The following is a 13,651-nucleotide window of genomic DNA, read 5'->3' on the forward strand; positions in this document are numbered from 1 at the left end:
GCTGGCTGCGCGTCTGCGCATTCTGCGGGAAAAACACGCAGGGGGAGTGGGGAAAGTGTGGCGGGAAAACACCCAGAGCCCACAGCACATCGCGTTCAGCCTTTTCCTTGAGGCAGGGCCCGGTTTTGGTGGTTTTTAGGCCCAATTCCTGCCCGCTCAGCACTAGGCCGCGGTTGCGGGGCGGCCGCTTCCTGGTTGCCGTCTCCATGGCAACGCCGGGCGGAGGCGGGAGCCGTTACGCGGGGGCTGGCGGCGCGGTGACGTCACCGAGTGCGTGAGGGGCGTGGCCCCGCTCGCTGATTGGTCGGATTTGAATCGCTGCGCGCGGCCCCTCAGGCAGCGCTCGGCACCGGCACCGCGGCCGCTCCTGTCGCGACATCACCGACCCCGCATCGCGATACCACCGCCCCCCGCATCGCGGCACCACCGCCAGCGCCTCCGTTACCCTCCCCATCCCCTCCGTCTCCAGATATGAAGGCGGCGTAAGTCATTCCCTACCCCCCGCCCGGCCGCGGGGTCCGGTTCGGCCTGGCCCGGCCCGGTTCGGCCTGACCCGGTTCTTCCGGGCCTCCCCCTCTTTCCTTCTCCCTTCACTCCTCTCCCTCCTTCTCCCAGTAGGGCCAGGACCCCCCGGAGGCCGGCACTGAAGAAGCCGTCCAACCCCAGCCTGAAGGATCCCGTGGGGGTGAGTGTGTGTGTTGGGGGTGTTCTGGGGGTTCGGTTCGGTTCGGTTCGGGGCTGCTCTGAGGGCCGGTGTGTGTTGTGCCTTGCCCAGGTGTACTGCAGGGTGCGTCCCCTCAGCCGGGCGGAGCAGGAGTCCTGCATCGAGGTGATCAACGAGACCACGGTGCAGATCCACCCCCCCGAGGGCTACCGGGTGGCCCGAAACGGCGAGTACCGGGAGGTGAGGGGCTGGGGACAGGCACGGAACGGTGGGGAGGGGGGGACAGACCTCCAAGATCATCAGCCCGACCTGTGACCAGCACCATACCCAACTACAGAACCAGGGAATGGTGGTCAGGGGGAACAGACCTCCAGGATGGTCCCATCCAACCTCTGACCAGCACCATAATCCAACTGCAGAACCCTGGAATGGTGGTCAGGAGGGATCAGACCTCAAGGATGATCCCATCCAACCTCTGACCAACACCATCACCCAACTACAGAACCATGGAATGGTGGTTAGGAGGGAACAGACCTCCAGGATGGTCCCATCCAACCTCTGACCAACACCACCACCCAACTCCTAACCCCTATCCCTAAGGACCAGCTCCAAATTCCTTTTAAATCCCTCCAAGGATGGTGACTCCACCCCTGTCCTGGGCCATCCCAATGCCTGACAACCCTCTCAGGGAAAAAAATTTTTTCCTAAATCAGCCTAAACGGAGCTGAAAGGAAAGCTGTGCCCTCCACCTTGGAGCTGGGCTGGGCTGGAGGGGCTGCCTGGATCCAGGTAGGACTTGAGGGGCTGCCTGGATCCAGGTAGAGCTGGAGGGACTGCCTGGATCCAGGTAGAGCTGGAGGGGCTGTTTGGATCCAGGTTGGATTTGAGGGGCTGCTTGGATCCAGGTAGAGCTGGAGGGGCTGCTTGGATCCAGGTAGAGCTGGAGGGGCTGCTTGGATCCAGGAAGGGCTGGAGGGGCTGCTTGGATCCAGGTGGGACTTGAGGGGCTGCCTGGATCCAGGAAGGGCTGGAGGGGCTGCTGGGATCCAGGTAGAGCTGGAGGGGCTGCCTGGATCCAGGAAGGGCTGGAGGGACTGCCTGGATCCAGGTAGAGCTGGAGGGGCTGCTGGGATCCAGGTAGAGCTGGAGGGACTGCTTGGATCCAGGTAGGAGTTGAGGGGCTGCTTGGATCCAGGTAGGACTTGAGGGGCTTTTCCCTGCTGTCCGTGTGCTCTGCTGGCTCCTACTGTGCCAATCATTTGGTGCTTTTAGGAAAAGGAGTTTCCAAAACCATCTAGAGACTAAAGAGGCATCAGGCTGTACACAGAAAGGCTTCTGGAGGGAGGAGGAGAGGGGTAAAAGCAAAACACAGCAGATAAATATTTAGATTTGAAGGGTTTTTCATGTAGGAGTGGTTGGAAGGAATCAGCTCTGAGCTAAACCAGACACAAACAAATTGATGGTTGATTTACCTCAAGCTGAAGTTGGGTAAAACCCCAATGTTTTTATAATGTGTGTGAGGGGAAAAGCTGAAGGTTTATGTGCACAAAGTGTTGGAGTGTCAGGAGAGGTGGGCAGCAGGGCAGAGAGCAGTGAATGTGGTCACTTAGCCATGCAAAAATTCCTAGAAAAAGGGTTTAAGTTGTGTACAGAGTGAGGAGAAAGAGTGTTGTAGCACTCACCATGATTTGGATGTGAAACAGCTCGCTGCAGGGGCACAGAAACTCTACATGAGGCAAAGTCCTGGTGTTTCTGAGAGGAAAAACAAAGATTAATGTTATGGGGAGGTAGAATCCATTGGTTCTGGTGTCAGTGTGGGCAGTGCTGACAGGAGATGCATGCAGGGATCTTCAGGGGCTCAGACAAGAGGGGCTAAAAATAAATAAAAGTTGGCTAAATAAATAAGAGTTTGCTAAATAAATTAAAGTTGGCTAAATAAATAAAAGTTGGCTAAACCTTTGCTCAAAAGCTTAAATTCCAAGTGTTTACCTGAGCAGGTGTTTTGCTGGAAAAGTGACCAGATTCATTAAAAATATAAATAAAAATATTAAGCTATGACTGGAAACTCAGGCTACACTGGAAATAAAAACAACTTAAAACCAAGATAATTAAATGTCTGGCTGCTACTTTGCTCGGTGCTGGTGATGGTGGGAGCTCCAACAGGAGTTTGGGGCTGGAGCTGTGAGTTGTGAGAGTCCCTGGCTGCAGGGAGGGAGTGGTGTGGGATCCTTCTGCTGATTCCTGGGATTTTGGAGGCTGTTATTCCTTCTCTGCAGACACAATATTCCTTTAAAGAAGTGTTTGGCACCCGGGTGGTCCAGAAGGAGCTGTTTGAGGTGGTGGCCAAGCCTTTGGTGGAGGATCTCATCAGGGGGAAGAATGGTGAGTGACTTTTTATTCTCTTTACTCTGTGCTCACCCTCCAGGGTTTGTTGCTGCCATTTCAGGTGTCTCAAGGTCCCCTGGCAAAAACACATCCACTGTGTTTGCAGAGGAGTTGTGCTTCAGCTCCCTGATACAACTCTCCTTGAATCATAGAATCATGGAATTGGCTGGGTTGGAAGGGACCTCAGAGATCACCAAGTCCAACCCTTGATCCACTCCCCCCGTGGTTCCCAGCCCATGGCACTCAGTGCCACATCCAGGCTCTTTGGAAAGATCTCCAGACACGGAGAATCCACCCCCTCCCTGGGCATTCCAGTGTCTGATCACCCTCTCTGCAAAGAATCCTTTCCTAATATCCAACCTAAACCTCCCCTGGCAGAGCTGAAGCTCTGCCAGGGGAGGTTTAGGTTGGATATTAGGAAAAAATTCTTTAGTCCGTGCCCTCTTATCCCACTGATACCTCCCCGACCCCCCCTGGCTCCAACCTCCTTTCAGGGAGTTGGAGAGAGTGATGAGGTCTCCCCTGAGCCTCCTCTTCTCCAGCCTCAACACCCCCAGCTCCCTCAGCCCTTCCTCACAGCAATTCTGCTGGATCCCTTCACAGCCTCCTTGCTCTTCTCTGGACCTGCTCCAGCACCTCAATCTCCTTCCTGAGGGGCTGAGGGGCCCAGAACTGGACACAGGACTCAAGCTGTGGCCTCCCCAGAGCTGAGCACAGGGGCAGAATCCCTTCCCTGGACCTGCTGGCCACGCTGTTCCTGAGCCAGCCCAGGATGCCATTGGCCTTCTTGGCCACCTGGGCACACTGCTGGCTCCTGTTCAGTTGTGACTAAGGTTATTTTAAAACTTGGGTTTGTTACTGAACCTCTCACAGAAGAGGGGAAATGCACTTTACTAAACATTCAGTGCATTTTGCAGCACCACTGTCTCACCTGTGGGGTGAGAGTTTTGGCACAGTCACGTAACTCAGTGACCTGCTCTGCTGATGTGACACCAGAACCTTGAAAAATCTCCTAAGAAAACCAAATAAGAGTTTAAAGATTCAATTATCATTACTTCTAAACCTGGCTTCTCCTTTTTCCCAATCACATTCCCTGCAAAAATGGGAGGTGTGATTACAACAACTGTGTTTGTTTGAGAGAGGAAGGATGATGGTGTCCCTCCCTGTCCCTCCCAGGGCTCCTTTTCACCTATGGTGTGACAGGCAGTGGGAAGACACACACCATGACAGGGTCTCCAGGTGATGGAGGGCTTCTCCCACGCTGTCTGGATATGATCTTCAACAGCATAGGACCCTTCCAGGCCAAGAGATTTGTGAGTTGCTTTGCACTGAAATCCCCACCCTAACAAAACAAGAGGCTGGAAACACCCAAGGAGGTGTTGAAAGTGTGTGCAGTCCTGTGGGATCTCAAGAGCAGGGGAAAAGAGGCAGGTTTAGGAGCTGAGAGAGACATTTCATGAAAATACAGGATCTGGCTGATCCTTGTAATTGTTGCTCATTGTTTAATTAACTTTTTGTTTGGTTTTTAATGATAAAAAAGGGAAGCTTCCTGAGTTATGGAATGAGATCCAGCCTCAAGATAAAGCTGCAGGAAACCATGTCTGAATGAACAAAGCAGAGGATGTAAAGCTTTCCTTGTGGCCCAACTTGGAATTTTGGCATCAAAATATATTTGAAATAAGACTGGGAGGCTCTTCCTTGCTAGCTTGGGAGCTTTTATACAAAATTCTTATCTTAAATACCTGGTTTTTTGTCCAGTCTACTTCATGTTAGGCAGCAGAGTGAGGCTCAGTGAGGGGCATGGCATTTCTAGCCAGGCTGATGAAATCATTTCTGGTTTTTGGCCATCAGCTGATGTTCCCCTGTGTCTGTCACTGTCTTGTCTGACACCCCGTGCCCCCTGCACAGGTTTTTAAGCTGGATGAGAAGAATGGTGTGGATGTCCAGTGTGAGGTGGATGCTCTGTTAGAGAGGCAGAAAAGAGATGCCACCCCTGTCCCAAAAACTCCCTCTGGCAAGTAAGTAACTGCTGTAACCTGCAGGCTGAATTTAATGTCTCTGTTACTGTGGTTTTAACTTAACCCTGCTCTCTTTACCCTTCCCTTGATAAAAAAAAGAAAGAAAAATATGAATGGGAAGTCAGTACATTTCATAATTAAAGATTTAGATTAGAAAACTTAGAATCAGGCAACAGGTTTGTTGTTTTGGGGTGGTTTTTTGTACCTATTAACCCCTGACTAAAATGCTGTGACTTCACCCATCAGGAACACTGTGGAGTTGGACTTTGGGGGAGATATTTATTTTTTTTTAAGCCTCCTGTGACTTGCTGTGTTGTCACCAGCTGCTGGGGGCACTGGGAGCAGCCTTGCACTTGAACTCTGCAGTCCCTGTGTCCGTGTGGCTGCTCCCCCCCTGTCACTGACCCTCTCTGCTCTGCAGGAGACAGATAGACCCAGAGTTTGCTGACATGATCAACGTGCAGGATCACTGCAGAGTGGAAGAGGTGGATGAAGATAATGTCTACAGTGTCTTTGTCTCCTACATTGAGATCTACAACAACTACATCTATGACCTCCTGGAGGAAGTCCCTTTTGAGCCCATAAAACCAAAGTGAGTTCTAAAAATACCATTATTCCTACTCCAGTTACACTTTTGGGGGGAACTACACTGTATTTTTGTAGTCTGGCTGAATTCAGAGAAATCACTTTTTAAAAAAAAATCACACAAAAAGGGGATGGCCAATGGGCTCAGGCAATATTTGAGTGTGCCAGGTACACAAGGTTGTTCTGTTGCTGCTAAGACTTGGTGCTCCCTTCCCTGTTATAATGGGAGATTAATAAGATGAATATTTAATTTAATATTTAATTAAGCAGTGTGCTGGATCCCACTGGGTTTCTAAGTCTATTAATGTTTTTCTGTGGGTACAATTCCTATCAGGTGACTGCAACTTGAAGAATAAACTAGTTTTCTGTTTGTTTGTTTGCTCTTTTTTCCTTGAAACAGTGTCCCAGGTGAAAGTTGCTCTTTGATGTTGCTTTACAGTTAATGCAAGTTAATGTATAATTATTTCACTTGATGCCAATCATTTCCATGGAAACAGAAATTAACAGTTTCCTAGATTTCTGGGTATTTTGGGGAAAAGGTTGGCTGATTTGGAAAGCCAGTAAGTCCTCAGACCTTGGGAAAAACAGGAAAAAAAAATATTCCAAGTTCAATTTGCAGAACTTGGGAAAAACAGTCTGCAAATTGGACTTGGAATATGGTTTTTAAATTTGAAATCAATTAAAGAAAACTCTGCCCCTCCCCATTGGCACACAAGTTAATTAAAGAGCTTGCTGATTTATAAAAACCCAGTAGAGCAAACCAAACCATTGCTCTGAAACACCCAGAGCTGGCTCCAGGGTACTGCTCTGAAAAGTGTTTGGATGTCTGTGGATGCTTTTGAAAAGGAGAATAAAATTGTTGGGTTTAGAAGGTCCAAACAATCAGGAAAAACAAAAAGAAATTGTGCTGGGGTCCAAACAACCAGGAAAAAAATAGAAATTGTGCTGGGGTCCAAACAACCAGGAAAACTCTTGGACCATTTCTGTTTTTGGCAGGAAGTGTATTTATAGATAAAGAGGTTTTGGGGCACAAGCTGAATGATTTAATATTTTTTTTTTTTAACCCTGTTTTTTTGGTAGGTGGAACAATTGCAACACTCCTGTGCGAAATGGTGACTTGATGTATGTGCATAAACAAATTATTCCCAGTGCTGAAAAGTAACAATTTCTTTGAGTAGAAGCAGACAAATAAACTCAGGCTGACTCCCTGTCTCTTCCTGCTTTGCTAGTGAACATAGAGTGCTGCTGAAGCCACCTTGCTCCTGTGTGCTTGTAGAAAACCAATAGCTGCCACCCACAACCCTCTGATTAAGAACTGCAATTAAATGTAGCTTCTAAATTAAAGCAGTAGCTGAGGTGTAACTAATCTTGGCTGAATGTGTGTCCATGTACTCATCCTTCCTCTTCCATCTGCTGGGTGGGTAATTGACAGAATCTGAATTTTGTACCTAAACAGAAGAGAATTTGTGTGGCAGAAGCTATTGCTGTGCATACAAATCCACTCTGTTTCAGTCTGGCTTTTTGGTTTTGTTTTTTTTTTTAATTTGGTTTTGTTTCCTCTCTGTCCCCAAGACCTCCACAATCCAAAATGCTTCGTGAGGACCAGAATCACAACATGTATGTCACAGGGTGCACAGAAGTCGAGGTGAAATCTACAGAGGAAGCTTTTGAAGTCTTCTGGAGAGGTAAATCTTGGGCTGGAACACCTCAAAAACACAGTGCAATCGTGTCACCCTTTACCTTGTCATGCTGAAAACAGAACTGGCTCTGCCAGGTGGCAAACCTGTTAAATAAAACAGCTTTTTTGGGGGGCTTTTTGTTGTTTTTCTGCACAAAAGGGCAGAAGAAGAGGAGGATTGCCAACACGCAGCTGAATCGGGAATCCAGTCGCTCACACAGTGTTTTTATCATCAAGTTGGCTCAGGCACCCCTGGATGCAGATGGGGATAATGTGCTACAGGTGAAAATCTTGGGGCAGGTTTGCATGGATCTGTGGGTTTAGGGAAAGGGGGTGACCCTTGGAGCCTGGCCTGCTGGAACAGTTGCTGTGTCATGAGCACAGGCAGCTGGTATTATTGCTTAATAATTTTATTATTAAGACAATAAAAATGATTACATTTCTAGTCTGCTGCAATTCCTAGTTTATTATGTTTTTAGACAGAATCAGCCTGCTTCTTTGTAGTGAAAGCAGAGCATTAAAATGGATTGCCAAGCTGCTTATTCCCTGAGCAAGACTTCTTATGAATCTAAGAACCTGCTAAGCAGCTGGTAAGAACCTAAAAGTTAAAGGATTGGAACAAGGAATGGGATGAATACCTGTCCCAAACCAGAAGGAACCTTCTAAACTTCTTCACAAGGAGATCTAGAGGTGCAGAGCTTCTTGCTCTAAGGGCTATAAAACCCCCTCAGATTTAATTTAAAGATGCAACAAGTGTTCTTTTTAAATGTGTGTGCTGGTTTAGGTTTGGGGGGGATGGGGTGTGCCCCCCACCCTGTTAGAAGGAGTGTGGAGCTAATCATAACCTAACAACTGGTTTTTTGTGGCAGGAAAAGGAGCAAATCACCCTGAGCCAGCTGTCTCTGGTTGATCTGGCTGGGAGTGAGAGAACCAACAGAACAAGAGCTGAAGGGAACAGGCTACGAGAAGCAGGTAGGGGCCAGCTTTACTCACCCTGGAAATGTCCTGTGCTGAGGTACCCTGGCATTAGTCTTGTCTCCTTGGAAAGCCAGCAAAGCATGGAAGCATTGTTAAATTTTTTTAGAATTACAGTTTTTTCTGTTACAAGTTCCTTTTTCTGATGCCATGACCTTAAATCCTCCAGTCTGGAAACCAGAAGTTTTTACTAGCACTCCTTCTGATACTGCAGTTAATCAGAGCAGTTATCTGTAACAAATACAACCACATTTATTCTTAAACTGCTAAATAATTTAGGAACATTATCCAAATGGCTGGTTACTGAGGTTTTTTTTTGCCCTGTCTTGTTTTTGAGGTAATATTAATCAGTCACTAATGACATTAAGAACATGCATTGAAGTTCTGCGGGAAAACCAGATGTACGGAACAAATAAGGTGAGCAACCCTTGACCCAATTATCTTCTGATTTGATGAGGATCTGGTCTAATGAAAGCTCACTAGATCTTTCCCATACCTATTTCCAGATGGTTCCATACAGAGATTCCAAACTGACTCATCTCTTCAAGAACTATTTTGATGGAGAAGGGAAAGTGCGGATGATTGTGTGCGTTAACCCCAAAGCTGAGGACTACGAGGAGAGCTTGGTAACTTCCCTGCACATTTTACCTCATTCCCTCCTACTCTTTTTTGTGTCTGTCACTAAATTCTTGTGTTTCTTGAGCAGAGGAAAGATAATTTTTGCAGCTTGTGCACTTCAGGTGATCAGATATAATAATCAAGGCCAAGGAACCCTCTGAGTATTCATTTCCCTCTTAAAAATGACAACTGCTACTTGCATGGGAAATGGGAAAGGTTTCTCTTATTTACAGGAGTCCAAATAGCTATATTTAGGGGCTTTATCCTCACTTGCAAAAACTTGAGTGGTTTGCACAGTCAGCTCACAGTTTTTGGGGGGCTGAGGTTGGGATGTGTTAATGGGAAGGTTCCTGGGTGTTCCACATGCGATCTCGTTGGGAGCTGCTCGACCTTGGTCAGGTCACCTCTCATCCTTTTATTAACCTCCAAATATCACTTTCCAAGCTACTCCTGGTTGGCTTTGCTGTTAAGCTCCCTCTTTGTTGGTTTGTAGCAAGTCATGCGCTTTGCAGAGATGACCCAGGAGGTGGAAGTTGCCAGACCTGTGGACAGAGCCCTCTGTGGTTTAACGCCCGGCCGGCGCTTCAGGAACCAGGCCTTCAGAGAGGAGCTCTCCAGGAAGCTGGAGATGAGAGGTGGCCCTATAAATGGAGGTAAATGCTAGAATGATAGGGGTTGTGCTTGGTTTTTTTATTATTATTATCATTTGAGCCTTGTAAGTGCAAGAAAAACTGGTTGTGAGCCTTCTCTTGCTGTTTCCAGCCCTACTTGTGGCATAAACCCAGTTGTGCAAGTAATTCTGTTACTGGTCACATTATTGCAGCTCCTGGAAGGAAATTGTGCTCAGGATGATCCTTTGATGTTTCCCTCTGCTTTTAGGGCCTACTTGAGAAATCCAGAGTTGCCTGGAGGGTGTTACAAAGCAATGAATGGAGAATGTCAGATTTAATCTTAGCACCATCATCTCCTCTGAAAACTTCCACTTGTCATTAATTATTCTAAGTTCTGTCTGCTTCATGACAGTGAGGAATGAGTGATCCCTGGCTGTGTGTTGTCAGAATGAATGCTGCTGTTCTGTGGTTTCCTGACAGATTTTCTTGGCTTTAATTCTTCCAGAAGCAGATGAGCAATCTGATACAGAGATGTTCGTGCAGACCTTCCCTCCCTTGCCTTCATGTGAGCTATTGGATATTAATGATGATCAAACACTTCCAAGGCTTATTGAAATCCTGGAAAAACGCCACAAACTGAGGCAAATGTTATCAGAGGAGTTTGCCAAAAATGGTAAGAGTTTGGACATCAGTGTGGGGTCGTGGTTTTGGTGCCCTTGTTTGCCTACTCAAGGGATAATTTAAAAAAAAAACCAAACTCTTTTGAGGTAATGAAATAGCTGGTGGGGTTAAATGGGCAGGAGTAAAGCAGAACTGCTTTTGATATTGTGGAGTTCCAGCAAAGAAGATAAATATATTGGTTCTTTTGCAGTGCTTTCATTTAAAACAATGCTGCAGGAATTTGACTCCAGTGTTATATCCAAGGAAAACTATATTCAAGTAAAACTCTCTGAAAAAGAGAAAACAATAGCAGGACAGAAAACAGAGCTAGAACGCCTGGAGAAGAAAATTAAAACTTTGGAATACAAGGTCAGGTTTTCTTTGTCTAAAGCTAAGCACATAATGCATTTTCTCCCTAACATTTGGCAAGCTTCTTGGCATCAGGAGTTGCTTATGAGAGGAATACTAGAAAAAGATCAAATGTGTTTTGTGGGGAACTGTAGTGAACTGCTTTAGGTTTTTTGGCTTTTTTTTGGCTTTTTTTTGCTTTTTTTTTGCCTTTTTTTTGCCTTTTTTTGCCTTTTTTTTGCCTTTTTTTTGCCTTTTTTTGCCTTTTTTTGCCTTTTTTTGCCTTTTTTTGCCTTTTTTTGGCCTTTTTTTTGCCTTTTTTTGCCTTTTTTTGCCTTTTTTTGCCTTTTTTTGCCTTTTTTTTTGCCTTTTTTTTGCCTTTTTTTTGCCTTTTTTTGCCTTTTTTTGCCTTTTTTTGCCTTTTTTTGCCTTTTTTTGCCTTTTTTTGCCTTTTTTTTCCTTTTTTTTCCTTTTTTTTTTTTTTTTTTTGCCTTTTTTTTGCCTTTTTTTTGCCTTTTTTTTGCCTTTTTTTGCCTTTTTTTTGCCTTTTTTTTGCCTTTTTTTTGCCTTTTTTTTGCCTTTTTTTGCCTTTTTTTGCCTTTTTTTGCCTTTTTTTTTGCCTTTTTTTGCCCTGTTTTGCCTTTTTTTTGCCTTTTTTTGCCTTTTTTGCCTTTTTTTGCCTTTTTCCTTTTTTGCCTTTTTGCTTTTTTGCCTTTTTTGCCTTTTTTTGCCTTTTTTTGCCTTTTTTTGCCTTTTTTTTGCCTTTTTTTTGCCTTTTTTTTGCCTTTTTTTTGCCTTTTTTTTTCCTTTTTTTTGCCTTTTTTTTGCCTTTTTTTTGCCTTTTTTTTGCCTTTTTTTTTGCCTTTTTTTGCCTTTTTTTTGCCTTTTTTTTGCCTTTTTTTTTGCCCTTTTTTTTGCCTTTTTTTTGCCTTTTTTTTTGCCTTTTTTTTGCCTTTTTTTTGGCCTTTTTTTTGGCCTTTTTTTTGGCCTTTTTTTTGGCCTTTTTTTTGGCCTTTTTTTTGGCTCTTTTGTGAGGTGAAGTTTTCTTTAATCCATTAAGGTGGACAAATTATGACCAAGTTGTAAAATATCTGGAACTTTTTCCTGTGAATATATTTATATTTATACCAGGGCTAATACCATCTGGTACATCTCAACAATCAAATGTAACTAGCAGTTCTGGGCTTAGATATTTAAACTTGAGACTGTTTCTTCCTCTCTTCCTCCAGATTGAGATTTTAGAGAAAACTGCAACAATTTATGAAGAAGACAAACGAAATCTGCAGCAAGAGCTGGAAAGCAAGAGCCAGAAACTGCAACGTCAGGCTTCTGACAAGAGGAAGCTGGAGGCACGACTGCAAGGCATGGTGGCAGAAACAACCATGAAGTGGGAGAAGGAGTGTGTGAGTACACTACCAGAGTGATTAGAAGTGTCATGGGGCTGGAGGGAGAACTTTTCTTTTTTATGTATTAGTAATATTAAGAATTAAGTGTTTGGCTTAATATGGACTTGAACAGACATTGGAACTGGAGCTTTATAGATGCAGCTGGGTGCAATAAATCCCTCAAGGACTTTTGATGCAGTTACAGCAGCTCTCTTAAGCAGTGTCACTTCATTTCAGTGGCTGGGACTTTCCTTTTGGGTTTGTGGCACTCTTTCAGGAGTGTTTTGGGTTTTTTTTTGTGGAGGGTGCTTCATTCCCAGTTCCCTCACCACCTGTCTGTGTAGGAGAGGCGTGTTGCTGCAAAGCAGCTGGAGATGCAGAACAAACTTTGGGTCAAAGATGAAAAACTGAAGCAACTGAAGGCTATTGTCACTGAACCAAAACATGAAAAACCAGAGAGGCCTTCACGGGACAGAGACAGAGAGAAGCCTGCCCAGAGATCAGTGTCTCCTTCACCAGTACCTGTAAGTTGCCTCAAACTTCTTGATCTAGGGAAATGCAGATTTATAAGAATTATTTCAAGTGCAGGCCAGTTCTTTTTCGTGGCTGGAAAACAGTTCCCAAGCACAGAATTTGGATAACTTGAACTTTCTTGGGATTCTTTGTCTCCTGTTGTATTCACTGGTGCTCTTTTATTTGTGCTCCTCCCTTCTGATTCTACTTGTATGGAGGGAATACCTGATTCTTAATGCTGTCAAGCTTGGCTAGGTGAACTGATGCTCTGCACATTGTCATTGTTGAGTGTTTTATTGCTCTGTTTGTTCACTAACTTCTTTCCCCTTCTCTCCAGCCCTCTACTCACTGTCAGGTCCCTCAGAGCCAGTGGCTGCCCAGCACCCCCCAGCTGCACAGACGTTCTAATTCTTGTAGCAGCATTTCTGTGGCATCCTGTGTGATGGAATGGGAGCAGAAAACCCCTTCACTCAACCATCCCAGTGGCACTGCTAATGCCAGGAGTAGACAACAAGAACCAGAACAAAATAGAGGCTCTAAGACCTCAGAGAGAAGGCGAGGGATGTGCTGGACTGGAGTCCTTGAGGTCCCCAAGCATAGAGATGAGCTAGGAATAGAAGAGGATCAAAGCCACAGGGTTAGTGCTGCTCCTGCCAAAAGCTTAATGTAGTGTTGCTTAGGCTCAAAAGCTTGTTAAAAATGACAATTTCTCTCTTGCACTGAGCTCACCTAACACAGATGGAGTGGTCCCCTAAACACGTTCCCCACAGGACAGTGCTGTTCCAAAGCTGAGCCTCACTACTCCCTCTCTTTGACTCCTTAGCTTGATGTGTAGAAACTCCTTAAAAGCTGTGTGTGTGTTTCTTGCTGGTGCATAGAGAGTACTTGTAAACTCTGAACTAGCCAGAGTTTTTCTCTAGCTGTGAACATCCTGGTGTTCTAGCTTGTGTCTGGCTCTTCAAATCCATCTTGCAGCCTGCAATTTCCCTTAGGCAGTTTGGAATACTACTGGAAATAGTACTTGGACAAACATCTCACTTGTGGGGCTTCATTTTAATTCTCTTAAAATAATCTTCCCTAATTTTCATGCCTGGGGCTTTGCTTACAGGTGGGAAGCTGCTTTTTTTTTTGTTTGCTTTTTTCTCCTCACTAAACTGTGCAAATGTTTGTGTCAGTGCTGTCTCCATCATGGTCTGGAACTGTCACAGTGG

At 45.4% G+C, this 13,651-nt stretch overlaps 1 protein-coding gene across 1 annotated transcript; it reads left to right on the plus strand.

Annotated features, from left to right (window-relative positions):
* Window positions 1-302: 302 nt before the first annotated feature.
* KIF23 (kinesin family member 23) lies at window positions 303-13,275 on the plus strand. The gene is made up of 20 exons (XM_030456664.1): window positions 303-482; window positions 619-685; window positions 776-904; window positions 2,941-3,046; window positions 4,226-4,362; window positions 4,958-5,067; window positions 5,489-5,659; window positions 6,733-6,774; window positions 7,225-7,337; window positions 7,491-7,612; window positions 8,200-8,302; window positions 8,643-8,722; window positions 8,812-8,931; window positions 9,417-9,576; window positions 10,040-10,207; window positions 10,406-10,563; window positions 11,772-11,945; window positions 12,272-12,451; window positions 12,778-13,077; window positions 13,264-13,275. The coding sequence occupies exons 1-20, from the start codon at window positions 472-474 to the stop codon at window positions 13,273-13,275; spliced, it is 2,463 nt and encodes an 820-aa protein (XP_030312524.1). The 5' UTR covers window positions 303-471.
* The last annotated feature ends 376 nt before the right edge of the window (window positions 13,276-13,651 follow it).

The sequence above is a fragment of the Calypte anna genome, chromosome 10 (assembly GCF_003957555.1).
Source record: "Calypte anna isolate BGI_N300 chromosome 10, bCalAnn1_v1.p, whole genome shotgun sequence".
NCBI lineage: Eukaryota > Metazoa > Chordata > Aves > Apodiformes > Trochilidae > Calypte > Calypte anna.

Excerpts from the sequence above, each read along its gene's own strand:
- KIF23 (XM_030456664.1), top strand. Across the intron at positions 5,660-6,732 it reads TTTGAGCCCATAAAACCAAA|GTGGAACAATTGCAACACTC; the intron begins GTGAGTTCTAAA and ends TTTTTTTGGTAG. Across the intron at positions 10,208-10,405 it reads AGAGGAGTTTGCCAAAAATG|TGCTTTCATTTAAAACAATG; the intron begins GTAAGAGTTTGG and ends GTTCTTTTGCAG.